General features: G+C 56.5%; 1 protein-coding gene across 5 annotated transcripts in view; it reads left to right on the top strand.

Moving 5' to 3' along the window:
- Positions 1-21,697, top strand: part of LPCAT1 (lysophosphatidylcholine acyltransferase 1) — a 66,417-nt gene that overhangs the window by 33,937 nt on the left and 10,783 nt on the right. For 4 of the 5 annotated variants that reach the window (XM_074387453.1, XM_039464421.2, XM_039464440.2 and 1 more), the window contains exons 4-11: positions 1,888-2,000; positions 3,397-3,457; positions 8,574-8,632; positions 10,873-10,907; positions 12,131-12,185; positions 14,245-14,327; positions 20,274-20,402; positions 20,625-20,750. In XM_074387453.1, the coding sequence (XP_074243554.1) occupies positions 1,888-2,000; positions 3,397-3,457; positions 8,574-8,632; positions 10,873-10,907; positions 12,131-12,185; positions 14,245-14,327; positions 20,274-20,402; positions 20,625-20,750 (661 nt within the window). The remainder of the gene's footprint in view (positions 1-1,887; positions 2,001-3,396; positions 3,458-8,573; positions 8,633-10,872; positions 10,908-12,130; positions 12,186-14,244; positions 14,328-20,273; positions 20,403-20,624; positions 20,751-21,697) is intronic. The other variant, XM_039464319.2, reaches the window with a different exon arrangement.

Genomic DNA, 21,697 nt, shown 5'->3' on the forward strand with positions numbered 1-21,697 from the left:
CGCAGCTCCTTGCCATCAGCGCCACCCAATTCTCAGTGCTCGAGTGTGAAATGCACACCAGCAGCCCTACTGAAGGTGCATGGCCCGAGGCTTCACTCGGATGCTCATGTCCCCCCTGCACTCCCCGCATGGACCCCTGAATGCATCTGAGAGTGGAGAAACGTCCCCCCACCACTGCGCTTTTCTTTGCCGTACAGACACTTCTGAAATCTCAACTCTGTTCATGAAACAAACCAGCTGACGAGATTGCAAAGGTGGCAGAGTGAGATCTCCAGACCCGGTGTGCCCTTCGGAAGACCATGGGATGCTTTGGGCAAAACAGTGGGCACCGAAAGACCACAAAGTCAGGGCCACGAGGCGGCTCCATCATTCTGCCCTTTCCTTCTTCTTTAGGACTTTTTAGCAGAGTCGAGAATAACCGATGGGTAAGGATGAAACAGTTTCTGGAATCGTGAAAAAGCAAAATGACTGAAGTCAGAGGAAAGATCGCTAAGACCCGTGTGTCTTTGATTTTACAGAAGGGTCCTCAGACCTGGCAGGTAATCACAGGATAGAAGGAACTTTCTATTTTTGGCTTCGATTCTCTGTTTGCTCTTGGAGGAAGGAACCTCCAAGAAAGGATGAAAGTCATAAAATGCTGCTCCGTACAAGTAAGAAAAACACTAAGAAAAGAGACTGGAAGCTGAACTGGGGTGCAGAGGCGGGGTGACCTGCAGCAGCCTGGGAGCCCGTGGTGGGGTCAGAAGCCTCCCTCAGTTGGTCTGGGGGTGCCGAGCGTGGACCCGGCTCACCATCCTCAGGAAGGAAGCCCCACTGAGGGACGGTTTCATTGTAAAGTCTTCAAAGTTTCTCTTCTGAGAAGTTGGTTGCCACGTTCAAATCCTTTTGCAGAAGGCCAGGTACCGTGGCCGTGGGCCCTGGTTGACCAAGCACCAGCCTTCATGGCAGGGTCCCTGGTACCCCGACCCTGCACCTACCAGGAGGCTGTGGGGGGCAGTGGTTAGAACCGGGGCTGCTCTGCAAAGCTCCACACAGCTGGTGGCCCGGAACGACAGGAACGTGTGCTCCCACGGTCTGGAAGCAGAAGCCCCAGATGAAGGTGCTGGCAGCACTGGGCTCTTCTGAAAGCTCCCTCCGCCTCCCGGCTCCCAGCTCCCTGCGAGGGCCGCGGCCACGCCGCTCCAGCGCCTCCTTCATCATTGGCCTTCTCTACCCATCTCTGTCTCCTCTTCCCATGAGGCCCCTCATCCTGCTGTCACCTGTTTCTAAACGAGGTCCCATTCATGATACCAGGAGTGAAGACTTCAGCTTATCTTTTAGGGGTGCAGTTCACCCACACAGGGTGGGTGGGGTCCAAGCCACAGGACTTGGCACCTTCGACCCTGTCTTCTGTTAAGAGCCGTACTGAAGACTTTCTGCTTCCTGGCGGTTGGCTTTCCTTGACTCCGCTCTGTGCTCAGTGGCTGCCGTGGACGTGGTTTTTGTTCTGTGCTCCGTGTCCTCAGTGGCTGCCGTGGACGTGGTTTTTGTTCTGTGCTCCGTGTCCTCAGTGGCTGCCGTGGACGTGGTTTTTGTTCTGTGCTCCGTGTCCTCAGTGGCTGCCGTGGACGTGGTTTTTGTTCTGTGCTCCGTGTCCTCAGTGGCTGCTGTGGACGTGGTTTTTGTTACTTTTGGCACCCAGGCGGCAGGGCTTCCTGCTGTCGCATACTTGGCCAGGCTGGGTGCCATCTTGTTCCCTCAGGCAGGGACTCACAGCCGCCCGTGGCACAGCCCTGGGGCATCTGGGGGCTCCTGCCCCCCTGGGCGCTGTGCAGCCGCCCTCTTGCTCCCCGGCCCTGCCTGGCGGGAGGCGTGCATTCCACGTGATCTGCCTCCCCTCTCTTCCAGCTCTGATCCGGTACATACGGCCCGTGTTCGTGTCCCGGTCAGACCAGGATTCTCGCAGGAAGACAGTAGAAGAAATCAAGAGACGGGCGCAGTCCAATGGAAAGTGGCCGCAGGTAAGTCAGTCTTGATTGTGTTTCGGTGGTTTTATTCCAAAAGATGTGAACCTCGAGAATGGGGAGAAAGAAGACACGGGGACCCTTCCTCTGGGGCCGGATTCCGGTTCTCTTCTTAGTGAATACGTGGGCTCAAGATGGCACTGTCAGGAGCATTTGGTTTCGGTGCCTGAAATTTAAAGCAAGGAAAAACAGTTCTCAAGCACATGGCAGCTTCTTGAATCATCTTTTTTGAACATAAGTTCTGACTGGGACAGAGCATTGCTAATCCACCCTCCTGGTGTGGTTCGGTTTTAGGTTTGACGTGTCAGCCCCCTGTGTATTGGGTGGTTCTGAAAGTCCTGGAGTAAATTTGCTGGTCTGTGTGCTGGTTCCCAGCCATCATTCAGAAGCCCTGACTCCAGCCATAAGGGTTCAGTGCAGCTGACGTTAGCCTGGGCACTCTCTTTTTCTTCTTTAACTGAGCCAGCATTAGAGACTGGAAATTTCACAGAACTGTCTGGGATCTGGTTGCTCAGGAACCTTTGTGGGGTCTGACTGGGGGTAGCCACTTGTGGGGGCTGTGACTTCGAGGGTGCCCCAGCTCTGCCCCTACAAGCACAGGCTGCCTCCTCCTTTACCCAGTTGGCCTGCCTGACCCTGGGCTTGCTGGGGTGGGCCCCCGCTGGCTCACCTGAGGTCTGGGTGGACCCCCACTGGCCCACCTGAGGTCTGGGTGGACCCCACTGGCCCACCTGAGGTCTGGGTGCACCCCCACTGGCCTGCCTAAGGTCTGGGTGCACCCCCGCTGGCCCGCCTGAGGTCTCCCTTCTTTTCAGGGTTCAGAACTGAAGCAGCCTGAGGGGCTGCAAGTCTGAGTGCAGTTTCTGCTACTGCAGGTCATTGTGAATCAGAGGAGTTGGAGCCGTGGTGTGGCGGGCGCTGCCTGACTGGGGCTCAGCTCTGCTGCTCACTGAGCCGGATGCTGGGGTCCGTCAGCCAGGCACTCCCATCGTGCGTCTTTGTTCTTGACTCTCTCCCTCCCTCCTGATGGAATGAGCGCTGCTCCCCCGCGGGGTGCTTCCGCTGTGCCAATCGTGTGTTATATTTAGCGCACCCGCTTCTCACCATGGCTGAAGGATGGGCACCGAGATCTCCCTGCTTTCCAGGAGCTGTGGTTGAAGAAGGCAGATGCTGTTGGTGTATTTCCACTGCTGCCGCACTTCAGTAAAAGCGGTAGAGCGGAAATCAGTGTATGCTCCATAATGCATTTTAATAATTCAGATACTGAATATGATTACAGTATCTAACTTGTGTCAGCAGCCAAGAAGATATACGGTGAAGATTGGTACCTGTAAGTTCTGAGTTATACTTATGTACAGTTTAATGCTGATCTTTTTCTTTCTCCTACTTCAAGATAATGATTTTTCCAGAAGGAACTTGTACGAACAGGACCTGCCTAATTACCTTCAAACCTGGTATGTGGTTTTCTTAATTGTTCATTTTTCTCCTAGAGAAAAGGAAAATATTCAAGTGATGTTTTTAAATAATGTGTTGTGCAAATAAGAACAGCTTCTGGTTTTCTCCCGTATGCTGGGGTTCTTAGAGGTGTTTCTAAGAAAAGTCACAGAATAAATGTTAGAATTTGAGTCGAGGATTATCGTGTTTGCAGGAGGATGGGGAAGTCAGGATTTCAGGTCGTGTCCAGGGTGGTAGAGATAAACGTTTGCGTCTGCTTTGAGATCCAGGCTGGGGGGTCCTGGGTCCAGAAGGGGCCTCCTTGCCTTTGAATGGCTCAGGGCGTCCTTCTGGGCCTACAGCTCGCTCCCCACCACTCCTGGGGGTCCCAGGTGCAAATCCCTGTGAGCCATGCTCAGATCCGCACGTCTTCAGCTTCCCAAGGCCCCAGATAGACAGTGCTCTTTCTCCCTGAGGACGGGGACTCAAATGCGTGTGAACTTGGGTCTCTCCCGCAGCGACCACCCAGGTCTAGTGTTGAGGTCTCCACCCCTGACATGGGAAACGTTGCAATGAGCAGGCAACAGCCCACCATTCTTTCTGCTGAGTCTGCTTGGAATTTTGCACACCCTTGGGCATGTCAGAGAGGCCCCCCGGATCCTGTCATCTCCCTTGGGTGACTTTAGAAAGTGATGGCTCTCATGAACTGTCCGTACTAGGGTATGCAGACCTTTTGCCTGGGGTTGGGCCAGAGCCACGTGGAGAAGCCAGTACCTTGCTTGGACTGGCACCAGCTGCCCTGCCTCTGGGGCCGCACAGCCTGAGTATCTGGGCTTTTCTGGGAGCTGGGTAGAGGAAGCGTGTAGTCGCTTGCCTGTGTGGGCCACGTGGTTTCCGGGCCCGTGGCCATCCTCTCCTGCTCAGATGCGTGTGCCTTCGTCGTCCACCCTCCTCAGCGTGGCAGGCAGGTGGCAGCTGTCACTAGAAGAGGTTTAAAGTGCAGCTCAGTGGAAGGTGCTGGGTCTTCCTGTTCCATTGTCTTCACCACATGTGGTTCTGAGTCCTTCAGAACCAGAGACATAGAGGGTGGAGGTGATACCCAGTGACCAAGAATTCATGTGCCCCCACCACACTGGGCCCATGCCTGAGCACAGCCTGTGAGCCAGGACCAGGAAATGGGCAGCCTCAGTGAGGGCTGAAAGCAGGCTGTGTCTCCAGGGCCCCAGGCAGAAGACAGCTGGCAAGCAGGTCAGGTCTTGTCCACGGCGGGTGTGGGCCTGGGGTCACTGCAGGGCCTATCTCAAGGGCAGGTGTTCCTGGGGAGGGGAGCCTCGTGCCTGTGGGGAGGCCCCCTGGAAGGGCTGTTGCCTTGCCCTGTGGAGCTGGCGGCCCTGGTGTAGACGTGAGGAGGGCGTGTGCGCACCTCTCAACGCATATCACAAAACCCAGGGGGGTGGCAGCAGTGCCCGGCAGGAGCTCTCTGTGTGCTGCCCTGGAAGGGTGCTCGCTGTTCTGCAGGTGGGTCCACAGCATCTGTGGAGACCACACAGTGGCTGGATCCCGTCCCCGTCTCCGTTTCCAGCGGGTCCAGCCAGGAGTTCCACGTGTCGCCCTCGGGCGCGGGGCTCCGGCGGCCTCGAGCCCTGTGTTGGGAATCTCGTAGCCCCACTCGTCCCAGCTGGGTGCTTTTTAGGCAGGTTTGGATCCTCCTGTTTTGAGGTGAAATTGGTGTATGGCGCGTGATCCTGACACCTCGAGGTGCAGCCCTCCAGAGCCGTGGGGGTCTCCTGCCTTGAGCCTGACACCAGAGGCACCCACAACCTGTCTGGGGTCCCAGGCTCAGACTCCTGCAGCTCCACGGTGCCCCCCTCCACTCAGGCCCCTCCCTCCACCTTCCATCACATTGCCTCATGTTGGGGTTACATTGCTGGGGTCACCCCTCTTTGGACACCACTGCCAACTCCCCGCCTTCATCCCCAGAGACCTTCCCGCATCGGGCCCAGTCTCCAGCCTCACGCTCCTGGAGCCTCTGCCAGGATCCTCCTCGGCCCGGATGCCTTCTTTCTCCTGAGTGTCTCCCGTCTGCATTGCACTGTCCACCTGAGGCCCCCTGTTCTGACCCTGGCCTTGGCCGCCTCTGAGGTGGGAGTGACAGAGCTCAGCAGAGCCCCAGGGCGTCTGCTGGATGGTAGTGGGTTTCAGCAGGGCCGGGACCCTCAGGGCTCTGCAGGGATTGAGCTGCACCTGAAACAGGCCCACGCAGGGCCTTCCTCTCCAGTGCCACATTCACCCTCCTTGTCAGAGGGCACTAGAGCAGGATCGGCTGGCTGGGTGCCCCGAGGGCCCTCCTGGAAGATGCTGGGCCCACACCCTCCACGTGCCCACACCCCACCTGCCTGCCAACTCTGAGCTCTCAGAGCAGAGCGAGAACAGCAAGAAGGCCCTGGGATGCGGCGGGGGCCCAGCAACAGCACCGACTGCCTGAGGGTGCGGAGGCCAGGCCTGCGAATGTGGCTGCCAGCAGTGGACACAGCTGTCCCGGGCCATGCGGGCTTCTGTGTGGGCTGTGCCCAGATGCAGACGCAGCTGTCCCGGGCCACGCGGGCTTCTGTGTGGGCTGTGCCCAGATGCAGACGCAGCTGTCTGGGCCATGCGGGCTCCTGTGTGGGCTGTGCCCAGATGCAGACGCAGCTGTCCCGGGCCACGCGGGCTTCTGTGTGGGCTGTGCCCAGATGCAGACGCAGCTGTCTGGGCCATGCGGGCTCCTGTGTGGGCTGTGCCCAGATGCAGATGCAGCTGTCCCTGGGCCACGCGGCCTCCTTTTACTGGCTGTGAGCAGACATGGACACGGCTCTCCCTGGGCCATGGCGGACTGTTTGTCTCTGTGGGGTAGACTGTGGGGATGGTCGGGGTGAATAAGGGGTGATGGCCCTCTGGGGGGGCGTCAGGGGTCTCTGCTGAGCCGTCTCCCAGCCTCATCATGGCAGCTAGTAACATTAGAGCCATGCCAAGCACAGGCTGTGTGAACACGGAGGCTTCCGTGCGGTTAGACGCCTGCCCGTCCTCCCTTCGTCCTCGTTCCCGCGTTCAGAAGCCCTGGGCTCGGACGCCCTCATCTTGGGTTCTCCCAGCCTGGCCCTTGTGCAGTCTGCCCTGGGTGCACGGTGCCGGCGGGGTCTGGGTGCTGCTGACCCTTGGGGGCCCCTGGGACACTAGGGGGACCAGAAACCCCGGCAGGCTTTCCCACTGGGGTTTCTGTGAAATCACTGACCTTTGAGGCTCATGGGAGGTTTCTGTGCTCTTGGGGACTTTCCTGAGAGGTCCCCAGGGTGTTGAGGTTTCCTTTGCTTCTTACAGAGTTTCTGTGATGTCCCCTTGACACATGGTCGAGATGGTCCGCTGAGCTGCAACAGCAAAGCTGCTGTCACTGCAGCCAGTCTCGGCCCTCCATGTGTCTCCGGGGCTCAGTCCCGGGCAGTGAGGACTATCTTCTCCGCACTGCACATCCTGGGAGCTTGGGCTCAGCTGTCGGGCATGGAAGCTAGGGCTTGAGCCTGGGTCTGTGCCAGCCCTGCCATCCTCCACCTCCCCTGACACAGCCACCCATCCTGGGCACACAGAAGTGCTGGGTGAACCACGTGAGCTCACTCCCGTGTGCCGCTGAGCCCACAGCAGGGAAGGGGCAGCCCAGCACTCGACACGGGGGAAGCCACAGCACACAGTCCTAGGGATTCACAGGGGAAGCCACGGCACACTGCCTATGTGACTCACAGGGAAGCCACAGCACACCGGCCTAGGGACTCACAGGGGAAGCCACGGCACACAGCCTAGGGACTCACACGGGAAGCCACGGCACACCGGCCTAGGGACTCACAGGGGAAGCCACGGCACACAGGCCTAGGGACTCAGGGTGCTGGCTGGACACCAGGGCTGCAGGTGGATGTCCTGCACGGGGTGAAAGCCAAGCAGGTTGGGCCATCAGCTCAAGGTCACAGGCCTGATACTGGCCTCGCTTCAGGCCACCATGAAAGGAGAATAAGCCTAAGGACAGACGCTCCTGCAGCCCCAGGGCAAGCAAGGGCTCCGTTCTCCTAGAGTGGTACAGAATCCTACAGCCAGGACCAACCCCAAATTCCTGACCCCACTGTGGCCCTCACTGGCAGCCTGGGAAGAAGGTGCTGCCTGGGGATCTGCCAGCGTACCCTCAGGTTGCCGGGCAGGGAGCGTGCCCTCAGGTTGCCAGGCAGGGAGCATGCCCTCAGGTCACCGGGCAGGGAGCGTGCCCTCAGGTCACAGCAGGGAGCGTGCCCTCAGGTCGCCGGGCAGGGAGCGTGCCCTCAGGTCACCGGGCAGGGAGCCCTCCCCGCACCACCTATCCTTGTCTAAAACTTTAGTACTTCTGATGCCTGAGTTTTCCAGTTTAAAAAAAGTCTTTAAATAGAGCTTTCGATAGAACTTAACATAGAAACAGAATCCAGTCTGTGGTGCCTTGTTCCAGCTCACAAGGGGGCAACTCCGGTCAGTGAGAAGGCGGAGCAGCGGCTTCAGCCATAATCCCAGTGTGAACGGGGAAGTTCTTGAGCCTTCGTGGCCTGTGGCTCTAGCTGGGCCTCCCTGGGGCTTCTCCTGGTTCTTTGGGAGCCCGTCAGGTGACAGCTGCTCAGAAGGAGAGGCAGGTCCTGCCGCAGCTGTGACCAAATCCTCTTGTCCTTCCAGCTGAGCCCCAGGGCCCGGTGAGGGCGGCGAGTGGGGCCCTGAGGCAGATGTGTGTGCCTGGTGGGGGTGACCCTAACTCCATCACATGGATGGGCATGGCTGGTGATGAGGACCTTGCGGTACAGACACCTGGAGGACCCCCGCTTCCCACAGATGCCTTCTAGCTTGTGCACGGTGCTCTAATAGAAAGTGCCCCTTGGCCGGGCAGGGCTCCTGGCCATTTCCCGCCCATCCGTGCTGTGGTACTGGATGTTTACAGCCAGTACAGATGCTGAGATAGTCCAGGCGTGGAGTGACCTTGCTGACCAGGAAGGCCGAGACACAAAAGCTCCTTCTGAGCCCAAGAGCAGCATGGGAAACGCAGCAGACGCCATCCTGCGCAGGCTGCCGCGGGCAACGCCACTGTTCCTTTCCCGGCAGGTGCCTTCATCCCCGGAGCTCCCGTCCAGCCTGTGGTCTTACGATACCCAAATAAACTGGTGAGTTGTGTTCTCCTGGGACCAGCTTCCAGGTGAATTCTCGGGGAATGGGAACTGCGAGCTGCATCTGTGCACCTGTGTCACCGTCTCCCCGCATGTGTTATCTACACCATGGCACTGGGCTCGGTGCACCGCGTCCCCGAGCGTGGCCTGTTCTGTGCACATGTCCCTGATCAATCCTGTGGTTCCACAGCGGTCCCAGTACCCACACAGAGCCCTGCTTCCGTAGGTCCTGAAGCAGCTGCCCTTTCCTCTGTGTGGCCAAATCTGACATTTTGGAGAGAGGCCACCACCCCGCACCACCGGCCAGGGCCCAGCAGCTCTCAGTGCCTAGTTCAGGATGGTGAAACATTCAGAACATTTAAGTTCTGGAAGGCGGAGGTGGCTTTGTCATTTCAGTGGTCTTATCATTTAGTGCCCAGGTTTTGCTTGGTTTAAGAGAACAAAATTAAGAAGGCGCCAGGGGTCAAGAGCTCCTGGGGAAAGGTGGTGGACCCCACCTTGGGGAATAAAGCCTGGATGAGGCCACGGAGCAGGTCCCCATGGGACCTTGCTGCCTCCAGAGGAGGCTCAGCGTGCCCTGGCTCTGTCCCCCATCCCCTCCCTCTCACCCCGTCCCAACCCTGCCCCAGGCCCCTCCCCACCCCAGTCCCGAGCCCCACCTCTACCCCAGGCCCTGCCCCGCCTCAGCCCCAGGCCCCTCCCCACCCCAGTCCCGAGCCCCACCTCTACCCCAGGCCCCACCCCTACCCCAGGCCCTGCCCCACCCGGCCCCGCCACAGCCCCTGCCCTGCCCACATCCTGCCTCTGTTTCCACACCTGTAAGGCAGCAGCACCGCCCTCCAGGTGCTCTCAGATGCCCAGAAAACTTCCAGTTCCGTCTCCCTCCCCACTTTGGCGGCCTTGCCTCCCAAAAGGGGGCGTTCATTTGGTGCCAGCTGTGTCTCCCCTTCCCACACATCCTCGCTCCTTCATGGGCTCCTGGAGCATAAAAACGGCTCAGGCGGACCGGAGTTCCCCACAGCCCGCTGGTGCTGGGCTCACTGCAGGTTCCTGGCGGAGCGTCCACCCGTCACAGGGGCTTCCCATCTGTAGCAGTTCCTCTTTGTGACGGCAAAGGAAAGTTCACTGAAAAAAACCTCATAGGTCCAGACGCAGTGGGGCAGAAACACCGGCGACCTCTGGGTGCCAGGCTCCGGCCCCTCTGCCTCAGGGCCTGTCCTGGCGATGCCTGCGGGTTTCACTCTGCCCTGAGGGCTGATGGTCGGTAGTAAAATGGAGTCAGGGCCGGTAGCCACACGACAGACGGGCCTTGTCCTTACTGAAGCTTGCGTTTGTCAGCCAGGTTCCTGGCCAAGGACCCCTTCCTGTCTCTGCTGCAGAAACCATACCTTGATGCAGCTCCTGTGAGCAAAAAATTCAACCCGAGGATAACAGACTCTGATCTGTGTGCAGAAATCTAGATTGTGCAGTTTTTAAGATCATTTCATCAATGTGTTTAAAGCAACACTGTTACTGGATGCGCCCAGAAGCACTGAGCTTAGTTGTCAGGGGAGCAGTGTCTACCTCGGGATGGCAGTGTCTGGGCCTCTGCCATTAGGGCCCTGCTGTGTGGCCTCCGCCCGGTGGCGCTGAGGCTGAAGATGGGGCTTCCAAAGCACCCAGGGGCGGCCTGCACATGCACAGTGGTCAGGGGATCATCCAGAGCATCTGGAGAGAGCAGGGGGTGGGAGAGGGCCAGGTTCCCGGGTGCACGCTGGAACCAGTGTCCGCAGGCCTGTGAGGAGAGAGGAGAGCATGGGGCAAGGGAGGACCTTTCTCCCAGGTCCAGGGGGCTCTGGGAGCCTCTTAAGAGGTGGCTCTGGGTCCTCGGGAGCTCTGGGGATCTTGGGGGCACTCGGGAGGGTCTGTAAGGAGGTGGTTCTCTGGGTCCTTAGAGGCGCTGAGGACCTGGCGGGGGTTGGATTCTCAGGGTCTGGGTCTTGGATTCTCAGGGGCTCTGAGGACCTGGAGGGGGGTGGGTCTGGGGCCTGTATCCTCAGGGGCTCTGAGGACCTGGAGGGGGCTAGTCCAGGTCCTGGGTCCCCAGGAGGTCTGGGAAGCTGGAGTTCTAGCACTCTCCTCCCTTCTCCCTGGCTACAGCGGCTCTCCGGGGTGGGAGGTGGGGAGAGGCCGACAGGCACAGGCAGAGGTGCTGGCCGCAAGCTCTGTGCTGACTGGCTCTGCCCCTTCCTCCCCAGGACACCATCACATGGACTTGGCAAGGACCCGGAGCGTAAGTCAAACACCTTGTTGTCTTGTTCGTCCTGTTACTCTGTGTGCGCATGGGGGCTGCTTGGGGTCGACCCTGCACACTGGTCACTTCTGCAGTTGTGAAAGCTGTGTTGGACAGCCGTTAGGTTCAGCCCATTGTGAGACGTGGCCCAGTCCTGACACTCCTGGGTTCTGGGGCCTTAAGTTTCCCATCTTCAGCAGCAGCATTAGGAAGGGAACTTCAGTCTTTCGTTCCACTCCCCAGTTTGCCAGCTCAGTAATTACCGGCGTCCGCCTGGTGGCCCCTGGTAAGGAAAGTGGAGATTTAGGGCTGTCTGGTGGGACCCCATCTGCACAGGTGGAGGGACTGCGTAGTGCCGGGTGGGAGGCCAGCCCCTGCTGCAGTCAGTGTCCCTGAGCCCCCAGCACAGACCCGGAAGATCAGTTATGCAATGGTTAACAACCCCGTGGAAACAGGAAGGAGCCACAGAGAAGCAGCCCAGGGTCACAGTCTCATCAGGGGAGGGCAGAGGGAGGGGGGAGGGCCACGAGGGAGCAGGTCCGCCCCGGGTGTTGGGGAGGACGTGGGTCCATTGGTGTGTTCAGGTGAAGGCGTTGGGGTCAGCGCTTCCCAGGCTGGTGTGTGGAGGCTCCCGGCTGGGAGCAGAGCTGCGAAGGGGCTCTGTGGGAATGGGGACTCTGGGGTCCCTGGGGCCTGGGGCCTAGAGCTAGGGCTGGCATGACAGGGCAGAAACAGGGTTGGGGCTGAGACGAGGTGGGCTGTCTGTTGGGGCGTGAGTGTGTCCCTGGGATGCAACTCTGGACGTCTCCCGCTCCAACTCCTGCAGCAAAGGCAGGGCAACCCAGTTCTGAGGTTGGGAACTCTGGAGCCAGGCTGGAGGGGTGGCATGACTTAGGGCCTGGGCTGCCTGGGGACGGCAAGGAGGGACAGGGGTGGGCCGCACGAGGTCTCCTGAGCTGGAGAACACGCAGGAAACGATGTCTTGCTAGACGCACGGAAGACACAAGCAGCTGGTGAATCAGAAGAGCAGCGTTTCCACCCATGGCTCTGCCTCACACTGGGGCTCAGGCTGGGCGGGCACAGCACCCCCGCCACGGGAGCCTTCACTGCCCGGCAGCGCCTTCTAGAGGGGGCGCGTCTGGAGGTTTTGCCCCGGAATTGGAAGTAATGTGTTTCTTAGCCTGTGCTCTATGTCTGCTCACATTGCTCAATCTGTTTTTAAGGTTGGAAATCCTGTGGCTCACGCTGTGTCAGTTTCACAATCAAGTGGAAATTGAGGTTCGTATGGATACAGTGTTCCACGGGGCTCCTCACAGTGCTTCATACAGACGCGGGGTTTCCCCAGGATGCCCAGAGAAGCCTTGGAAATGTGACATGTCATCTGTCTTGCTTCCTGTCTCAGGAGGAGCCTCTGGTTGCTTTACATTGATGTAAAGTAACCACTTGGATAAGATTTGGGCTTTTGTTTTTTGTTTGGGGTGTGTGTGTGTGTGTGTGTGTGTGTGTGTGTGTGTGTGTGTTGCTCTGTTGCCCAGGCTGGAGTGTACTGATGGGCTCACTGCAGCCTCAACCTCCTGGGCTCAAGTGATCTCCCTACCTCAGCCTTCCGTGTAATTGGACCATAGGCACATGCCACCGTGCCCAGCTAATTTTTTTGTTGTTTTGTTTTGTTTTTTGTTTGTTTGCTTGCTTGCTTTTGTAGAGACGGGTCTTACTTTGTTGCCCAGGTTGGTCTCAAACTCCTGGGCTCAAGCGATCCTCGTTCCTCGGCCCCTCCCCTGTGATCACTGGCGTGAACTACTATACCCAGCTAGATAGGATTTTTTAAATCTACCATTCTTTATTATGGGTATTGTAGCTTAAGGGCACATGAAGCCGGTCCACATGCAGTGAACTATCTTTTTGGCTTTTAGTTTTACTGTACATATTTAATACTGCTGAGTGTGTCATAGCACCATGCTCTGTTTAATACATGGTCAAAGATCCCCCTTCTCAGCCTGTCCCAGGTCTCTAGAGTCATGACCTCTATGTAGCCTGCAAAATTGTATCTAAGCCGATGAAGAGTAGTTCTTTTTGTTTAAAAGGGGAATTAATATGCACTTCTTCAATCTAGAAATGAAAGATGAGTCACGTGCAACTTAAATATTTAACAAAACAATTTGCTGCCTTCCAATAAATATTGCACAGTGCTACAAAATATACAGATGAGCGGGGCTTTCGGCCCAGCTGTTCACTTTCATAGAGGACAAGCTGCTCTCATTACGGAGGACTAAGCTGAAAGGCCTTGGCCCGGGCCTTCGGGTGGCAGCCACCATGACCACAGGTTTATGTGGCTGGGTGGATGGTGGCCAGAAGGGTGTAAGCCAGGCCTCAAGGCCAAAACACAGCCTGTGAGTTCCCGAGGGCACCCTGGTGTTAAACGGCTGTGTTACAGGCTGGTTTCTAATTTTAAGAGTTGGAAGGAAACTGAATGGCTTTGCAGAATGGCTCTGCCCCTACTCATGTCGTTCACTCGAGATGCTGGTGTTGCTGCGTGGAGCCGCGGCTGTGTGCGGAGTTTCGAGAGACAGCAGTGACAACCTGGGTTTCAGGGCGCTCCTGTCTTGTCAGCTCTTCCGTGTTAGGGAAAAGGACATCCGGGATGGTGTGGTGTGCACTGTGTGTCGTGGTCATTTAAAATGCCGTGGAAGCGCCATTCAGGCAAGGAGAGGTTCATTGGACAATTTCTTTTAATTTCAAAATGGAGGAGGTGGCAAAAGCTGCCAGTAGTCTATTCCAAATTTAGGAATGAGGCACTGTGCTGTCCCCACCACAAAACCGGAACTGTGAGAAATGGGCATAAGCCCCTCTGTGAGGTTAGGGAGCAGGGTGTTGAAAGATGAGTCACGTACAACTTAAATATTTCATAAAACAGCTTGCCCAGTGTGGGCAGCAGGTGCTCCTAAGGGGCACTGGCGGTGTGAATGTTCAGGTGCACACATGTGCGGCTCACACATCATGGGGTGAGTGTTCAGGTGCACACGTGTGCGGCTCACGCATCATGGGGTGAGTGTTCAGGTGCACATGTGCGGCTCACATCATGGGGTCAGTGTTCAGGTGCACACGTGTGTGGCTCACGCATCATGGGCTGTGTTCAGGTGCACACATGCAGTTCACACCTCATTTTTGGGGTGAGTGTGCATACACGTGTGCACATGACAGCTTTGAAGATGGTTCTAATGGTCGTTGCTTTGACAGATCTTAATTTTGTCAGACTCCCAATTGTCATTGTGGTGGCGTCGCTGAGGTCAGCGTCTCATGATACTGTGGAAGTAACGCAGCTTCTCTGTGTGCTCAGTTCCTTCCTGTGTACAGCCCTTCTGAGGAGGAGAAGAGGAACCCTGCGCTGTATGCCAGCAACGTGCGGCGAGTCATGGCCGAGTAAGTGAGCAGCTCCTTCCTGCGTCACTTGGTGAGGGGCGTCTCCCAGAGTGTTGCTCTCTGTATTTAAAATAGCCAGCAGCGCTAGGAAAAGACGTTCTTGCAGAAGCACGGGAACCAGCCCTCACGTGTCTGTGAGGCTGCTTGGCCTGTGCTGAGCATCCCTTGTTCTCATCTGATGACGTTCACCCTCTCCGATGTTCGGAAGACACATGACTGATCCTTCCAGACCTGCCTGCAGCTGTTGGTCTCCTCAGGTCCTGTGTTCCCTGTGCACCTAAACGATCCCACAGGGCGCTGGCCTGGGCGGAGGTCAGAGCTGAGCGGCAGCTTCCACGCCTGCCTTTGCTCACCTGCCTGTGGGTCACTTCCCAGTGCCCTTACTATGTCTGGCAGGGTGGAGTGGTGGCTGCACATCTAATCTTGTAAGGTGACCGGTGCTCCTCACACGATCCTTGTGCATGCAGTTAGGAAGAGAGGGAGGGTCCTCGCATCCCGTGATCCCAGGCTCCCCTGCATGGCCGGCAGTGCCGTCAGCCCACACTCTCCCTCTCTCCTCCTCAGCACCTTCCATTCCTCACTGTCCCTTTCCCTCCACACTTGTCCTTGCAGCCAGGTCCTCCCACCTGGGTTTACCCCAGTGCTTCCTCCTGCACGGCCCTGTCCAGCCTCCCCTCCCCCAGGTGGCTGCCAGACCTGAGCCACAGTAGCCACCTGGAAGCTGCCTCAACCTCAGTCCACCGGCCCCACCCCCAGGCTCTTGCTGCAGCAGGTCTGGGCATGGCTGGGAACTTGACTCTCCAGAGAGCCCAGGGGAGACGCAGCCACCACGGGGCCCGTCAGAGTGTGCTCAGCTCCAACTTCCGAGTCACTTTGTTCACACGCACCTGGCACCTTGCAGATTCATCTGGGTGGCCCTTTCTCCCATGTTCCTGCCCCCTCCCTCCCAGCAGTTATGCCCGAGGGTAGAAATGGGTGTGGCAGTCTGTCTCCCAAAGTTCCACGCAACCCCGCCACAGGCAGCTTTGAACAATAGAAATAGCAGAGCAGGCACAGAGCCAGGGGAATGCGTTCACTCAAGGAGAGATCGCTGATGGGCCTCACTGATTATTTAGGAGCCCTTCATTCCAAACGGACTCCGAGGATCTTGCACGGTTTTTTAGGTGGCAAGAGTGACCCCATTTCCATTGTTGTAATTCAGAATTCTCTTAAAACCCCACTCCAAATACTGGGAGCCATGTTTCATCACATCAGGGCTCTTGGAGGGTCTGCTGCCATCAGCCAAACCCTCACCAGGGAACGTGGGAGGGAGACACAGCCTCAGGCTCCTGGGCCTGCCCCGCTCGGGGAGTGGAGTTGTTGAAGAGCAGAGAGACCCTGGCAGTGCCTCCTGCCATCGAGTTTCCCACTCCTGTAGCGAGTCCTGGGAGGCAGTGTGGGGAGCACACTCTCCTCCCCTACCCGCTGCAAGGACGGTGGCACCCCAGGGTGGCAGAGCGCACACATCCTTCCCCAACCTTGGTTTTCATTTGGGATGGGGCTGGCCTCTGTGTCATTCAGGGTCCTGAGGTGAATGACACACGTGCCGTACCGGCCTGGAGAGAGGTGCCACCCAGGATGGGCTCATCAGGAGAGGCCGAGGATGGCCCAGTGGCAGGTGGAGGTGACGTGGGTGGTTCTCCCAGCCGGGGCTCCTTGTCCCTTGGCCCGTCTGGGATCACACGTGGCGGGGCCAGGACTGCCGCGAGCTTCCTGGGCAGCCCCTCCATTGTCCTTGTCCTTCTTTCCTATGGATAGCATGAGACGCTCCTGTTCCCAAATGATGCCAAGGGGAACGCTGGCGGCTGTCTAATAGGAATGGAAAGGCACTGATTTCTCGTTCCCTGAACACACACAGCCCGGTCAGGGCCGCAGGGGAGTGAGGGTGCCTGCTTCACTCTGACTCGTGTTCCTGAGAGTCAGTTACTTTGCGTTTGTGGCATCCCTGTGCCGAGCAAGGCTGTCAGTGCCATTTTCCAGCGCCGTGAGCTCACTTTGGTGGCTCTGGGTCACGTGTTGGTATTTCACATGCCATGAGCTCACTTTGCATCTCCACGTCACATGTGGGTAATTCTCACAATATTTCAGAGTGTTTCACAATGTTCGTGTCACAGCAGCCTGTGATCAGCGACCGTGGGTCTCACGATTGTGGTTGTTTTAGAGCACCGTGAACTGCCCCCGTATGAGAGGAAGCTAATCAATACATGTGCGGCCGCCCCACCAACTGGCAGTTCCCCTGTCTCATTGCCTCTGCTCAGGCCTTCCTCTCCCCGAGACACAACAGTATTGAAATCAGTCCAACTGACAAGCCGACAGTGGCCTCTAAGTGCTCGGCTGGAAGGAAGAGCCATTGTCTCGCACTTTAAATCAAAAGTTAGAAATGATTACGCTTGGTGAGGAAGGGAGGTTGAAAGCCAAGATGGGCTGCGTGCCAGTTAGCCAGGTTGTGAATGTGAAGGGAGAGTTCTTGATGGAAATTAAAAGTGCTGCTCCAGTGAACACATAAGTAATAAGAAAGAAAAACAGCCTTATCGCTGACATGGAGAAAGTTTTTGTGGTCTGGATAGAATCTCAAACCAGCCACAACATCCCCTTAAGCCAAAGCCTAATCCAGAGCAAGGCCCGAACTCTGTTCTGTGAAGGCTGAGACAGCTACAGAAGAAAAGCCTGAAGCTGGCAGAGGTGGGTTCATGAGGTTTAAGGAAAAAAGCTGTCTCCATAACATGAAAGGGCAAGTGAAGCAGCAGGGGCTGACGGAGGAGCAGCAGGTAATCCACGCATTCTGGCTAAGCCCATTGATGAAGGTGGTTTTGCTAGTCAGCAGATTTTCAGCATAGATAAAATAGCCTTCTACTGGCAGAAGGCGCCACCTAGGACGTCCCTGGCTAGAGGCGAAGTCAACGCCTGGCTTCAAAGCTTCAAAGGACAGTCTGGCTCTCTTGTTAGGAGCTGGTGCTGCCGGGACTTGGCAGTGGAAGCTGATGCATACAGACCATTCTGAACATCCCAGGGTCCCCAAGAACCCTGCTCAGTCTACTCGGCCTTGCTCTACAGATGGAACAACAAAGCCTGGATGTCAGCATGTCTGTTTACAGCATGGTTCACTGAATATTTTAAGCCCACTCTTGAGAACTACTGCTCAGAAAAGAAGACTCCTTTCAAAATACTGCTGCTCACTCACAATGCACCTGGTCACCCAAGAGCTCTGCTAACAGTGAACAAGGAGGTGAAGGTTGTTTCCATGCCTGCTAGCACAGCACCCGTCCCACAGCCCAAGGAGCCAAGGAGTTTCAACTTTCAAGTCTTAGGATTCAGGCTGTAGCCACAAAGTGTACCATAAACCTCTGGAATGCATTCACCGTTCTATATGCCATTAAAAATATTCATGATTCATGGGAGGAGGTCAAAATATCAACAAGAGCAGGAGTTTGAAAGAGGTTCATTCCAACCTTCATGAATGCCTTTGAAGGCTTCGAGACTTCCATGAAGGAAGCAACTGCAGGTGTGGTGGGAACACCAAGAGAGCTGGAATCCGAAGTGGAGCCTGAAGGTGGAGCTGCATTGCTGCAGCCTCGGGTCGGAACATGAGCACAGGAGGAATCGCTTCTAATGGATGAGCAAAGAAAGTGGTTCTTTCACGCAGAACCTGCTCCTAGTAAAGACGCTGGGAACGTTGTTGAGATGGCAGCGAAGGATTTTGAATGTTAATTAAACCTAGTTGGGAAATAGAAAGGTTTGAGAGGATTGACTAATTTTGGAAGAAGTTCTATTGTGGGTAAAATGCTATCAAAATGCATCACATGCTACACAGAAATTTTTCATTATAGGCAGAATCAATCAATACAGTCAAGTTTACTGGGGTCTTACTTTAAGAAATTGCCACAGTCACCCCAGCCTTCAGCAGCTACCACCCTGATCGGTCAGCAGCCATCAGCATGGCCAAAACCGTCTGCCAGCAAAAAGACTCCAATTTGCTGAAGGCCCAGATGATCAGTAGCGTTTTCAGTGATTAACTACTTTTAGATTAAGACATATACATTTTTTAGACATAGCGCTATTGCACACTTAATAGACTACAGTAATTGTACTAGACGTAACTTTTATATGCACTGGGCAACCAGAAGTGTCGTGTGACTCCCTATCACAATGATCTAGAACCCACCGTATCTCCACAATTTGCCTGTGTTAGGGACAGTTTTTAAAGCCCAGGAATTACAGGAATTTCTCAATGGAGATTTTGTTTTGTTTTGTATTTTAATTTAAAAGTCAGGAAAAGATTATTTTCATGAAACCTGATGCAACTCCATAGAAGGGCTGAGTTCTGACTTCAGAGTGGTGCCAACTGAGAGAAATGACCTCTGTTCCTGTGAAGGTCAGGGAGGGTCTCCTTCAGAGGCCGGCTGCAGAGTGGGCCGTCCTCTCCAAGGGGCCCTATTGCTGTCAGGATGGCAGGGCGTGCAGCTTGCCGGTTTTCAGTTTAGGAGTGGTTGTGCATGAGGCACGTAATGGGAGCCGTGCAGGCAGCAAATGCAGGTGCACCTTTAGTGCAGTGGGAGCCCAGTGACCCTGAGCCCTGCAGGCAGCAAACGCGGGTGCACCTTTAGTGCAGTGGGAGCCCAGTGACCCTGAGCCCTGCAGGCAGCAAATGCAGGTGTGCCTTTACTGCAGTGGGAGCCCAGTGACCCTGAGCCCTGCAGGCAGCAAATGCGGGTGCGCCTTTAGTGTAGTGGGAGCCCAGTGACCCTGAGCCCTGCAGGCAGCAAATGCGGGTGCACCTTTAGTGCAGTGGGAGTTCAGTGACCCTGAGCCCTGCAGGCAGCAAATGCGGGTGCACCTTTAGTGCATTGGGAACCCAGTGACCCTGAGCCCTGCAGGCAGCAGATGTGGGTGCACCTTCAGTGCAGTGGGAGCCCAGTGACCCTGAGCCCACTGCAGGGGTGCTTGCAGGAGAAGCCTCTCGTCCCCGCAGGGCTTGGGGAAGAGGTCCCCGTGTGAAGGCTGCAGGTATAAGTGCTGCATCTCCTGCCCGAAGCCAATGCTCCCTCCTTTCTCCAGGCAGGAGCAAGAGGCACCTCATTCAGGTGGGGACCACAGAAGGGCCGGCCAGATGCCCATCCTCTCCTTCCACCCAAAGAGGAAAGTAGCTTTTCCTGAATGGCCCAGGGAAGTGGAGCCTGACCCTGGCCCCTGCACTCAGCTCGGTTAAACAGAAAAGGGGCCTGCATGTGTGGTTAGAGCCAGGCAGAGCCTGGGGTCAGGTGGGGGAGGGGGTCCAAGCCTGTGTTTCCAGGAGCTTCCTCTCATCCAGCCTTGTCGCAGATTCATTCCAAGAGGAAAGTCGACTTCCAGCTCCGCTTCCTCCCTTGCCGGTACCTGTTCTGTTGGAGTGGCTGCAGATTGCCCTCGGTGCGGGCGGGAAGGAAGAAGGCTGGGGTAGGGATTGACACTGGGTAAGGAACCCCTGCAAGCCAGAGCTGAAAAGGACTTGCCTGTTGGTCAGATGTACCTTTGCACGTTTTGTCCTTCAGGTCAGTTTGTAAAGGTCTTCCTGTTGCTTTTCTCCTTATTTGTGGATGGTTTATTTTGTTTCTGAATGTCCAGGGCTCCGCTGAGCCCTAATGGGCTTTTCCATGCAGATGTGGCTCAGTTCTGTAATAGCCATGGGTAATCTCTATTCTTGGGAAACCTGTTGAAGTCACAGCATTCACTTTCACCTTGGCCTCCGCCGGGACCCATATTCATTTCTTTTTTAGTGTTTAACTTAAAAAGAATATTTTGTGTAGGCTACAAAATAAAAACCCAGAAACAGTGAAAGTATGCTTTACTGGGTGGTGAAGCCACCTCTGTCCAGCCTCCACAGGGAGAGGAAACAGCTCTTAAAATGCCCACATTCTCCTGAACGGACAGCTCCATGGTGTCGACACAGTGGTGGCCTCAGAGCAGAAGCAACAGGTGGTCAGCGGCCAGTGCAGGGATTTCAGTTGTCATGGCTGGTTCGGGAGAGGCCCACGTGGGAGCTGGTGCCCTGTGGAGGGGGTACGCTGTAGTTTTTTTTGCCATCCCCTCCCATCACCCTGAGCTCTCCTTCGGGCACAGGCAGGTAGTGACCTGCTGACCAGCAGGTCACTCCATGTCTGTGCCGCAGACACGCAGCCAGGCCTACAGCCATCTGTTGTAGCTACTGGGGGGAGGAGGGGAGGCAGGGGGAGCCAGCCGCCGCGGGGCTGGGCTGACAGGGTGTGCTGCCCTCTCTTGCAGAGCCCTGGGCGTCTCCGTGACTGACTACACGTTCGAGGACTGCCAGCTGGCCCTGGCGGAAGGACAGCTCCGTCTCCCAGCTGACACTTGCCTTTTAGAATTCGCCAGGCTCGTGCGGGGCCTTGGGTAAGTGCCTGGTGATGCTTCCTTGAGCATTAGCTAGAACCACTACTGCCATGGTGTGGCAGGGCACTCGGGTTGCATGGCAGGGAGCTACAGAAATAATTCTTGACAGTGTTTATTGTGGCTTTTCTTTGGCTTCTCTCAAACATCCACTTCAGCCTACAGAGGGCCTTTAAATCCTTCAATGCTTGGCATCAGCTGTCTGTGTGGATGGTGCCCAGGAGGCCACCCTGTGTCCTGCAAGGCCCGCCCTCATAGGGTCCAGCCCTACAGAGTCCTGTGAGCCCCTCTCAGCTGGTGTGGAGATGAGAAACTGTAGAAATGAAAGACACAAGACACAGAGACAGGGTCCACTGCCCACCAAAGCGCGGAGTCCGGCCGTGGCCCCGAGTGTGTGCACGCTCTGACTTTTATTCAGCACACAGCAGGGGGCAGGGCGGGTGGGGTGAGGTCATGGTGGTCAGTGGTAGGGTCAGGGACATCACGTGTCTTAGGGTTGGGGGCCCGGGACTTTCAAGTAGCCGAGATGAGGTAAGGAGCATAACGGGTCAGCGCTTTTTCCAGACTTGTCAAGAAAGAACAAAGACATTAAGATTTATGTAACTACTACTGATTCTTTTCTTTTAAGAAAAAGATTAGCCAGGTGCAGAAGCAGAGCGTGAGAGTGGACAGGGGACGTGACCTCCGAAGCACAGCGTCACACAGAGACAGTTACGCCCCGATGTCTGCGGGCCTCCCCCACAGCCGTCGGGCCTTGACCGCAAGAGCTTGGAGGGGCAGAGTTTCCTCCTGACTCCCTCGGGGACGGAGACGTCTCGGACGTCTTGGACATCTCCTTCCCTAGCTGGCTAAACAGCGGGCGCTTTCCCAGGGCTCTGGCGCTGCCGCACAGCTGAGGCGCCCTCCAGCAGCCCTTACGCAGGCCTGACAGAGGGCTTAGAACGCCCTGC

Source organism: Saimiri boliviensis, chromosome 1 (assembly GCF_048565385.1).
Source record: "Saimiri boliviensis isolate mSaiBol1 chromosome 1, mSaiBol1.pri, whole genome shotgun sequence".
Classification (NCBI taxonomy): domain Eukaryota; kingdom Metazoa; phylum Chordata; class Mammalia; order Primates; family Cebidae; genus Saimiri; species Saimiri boliviensis.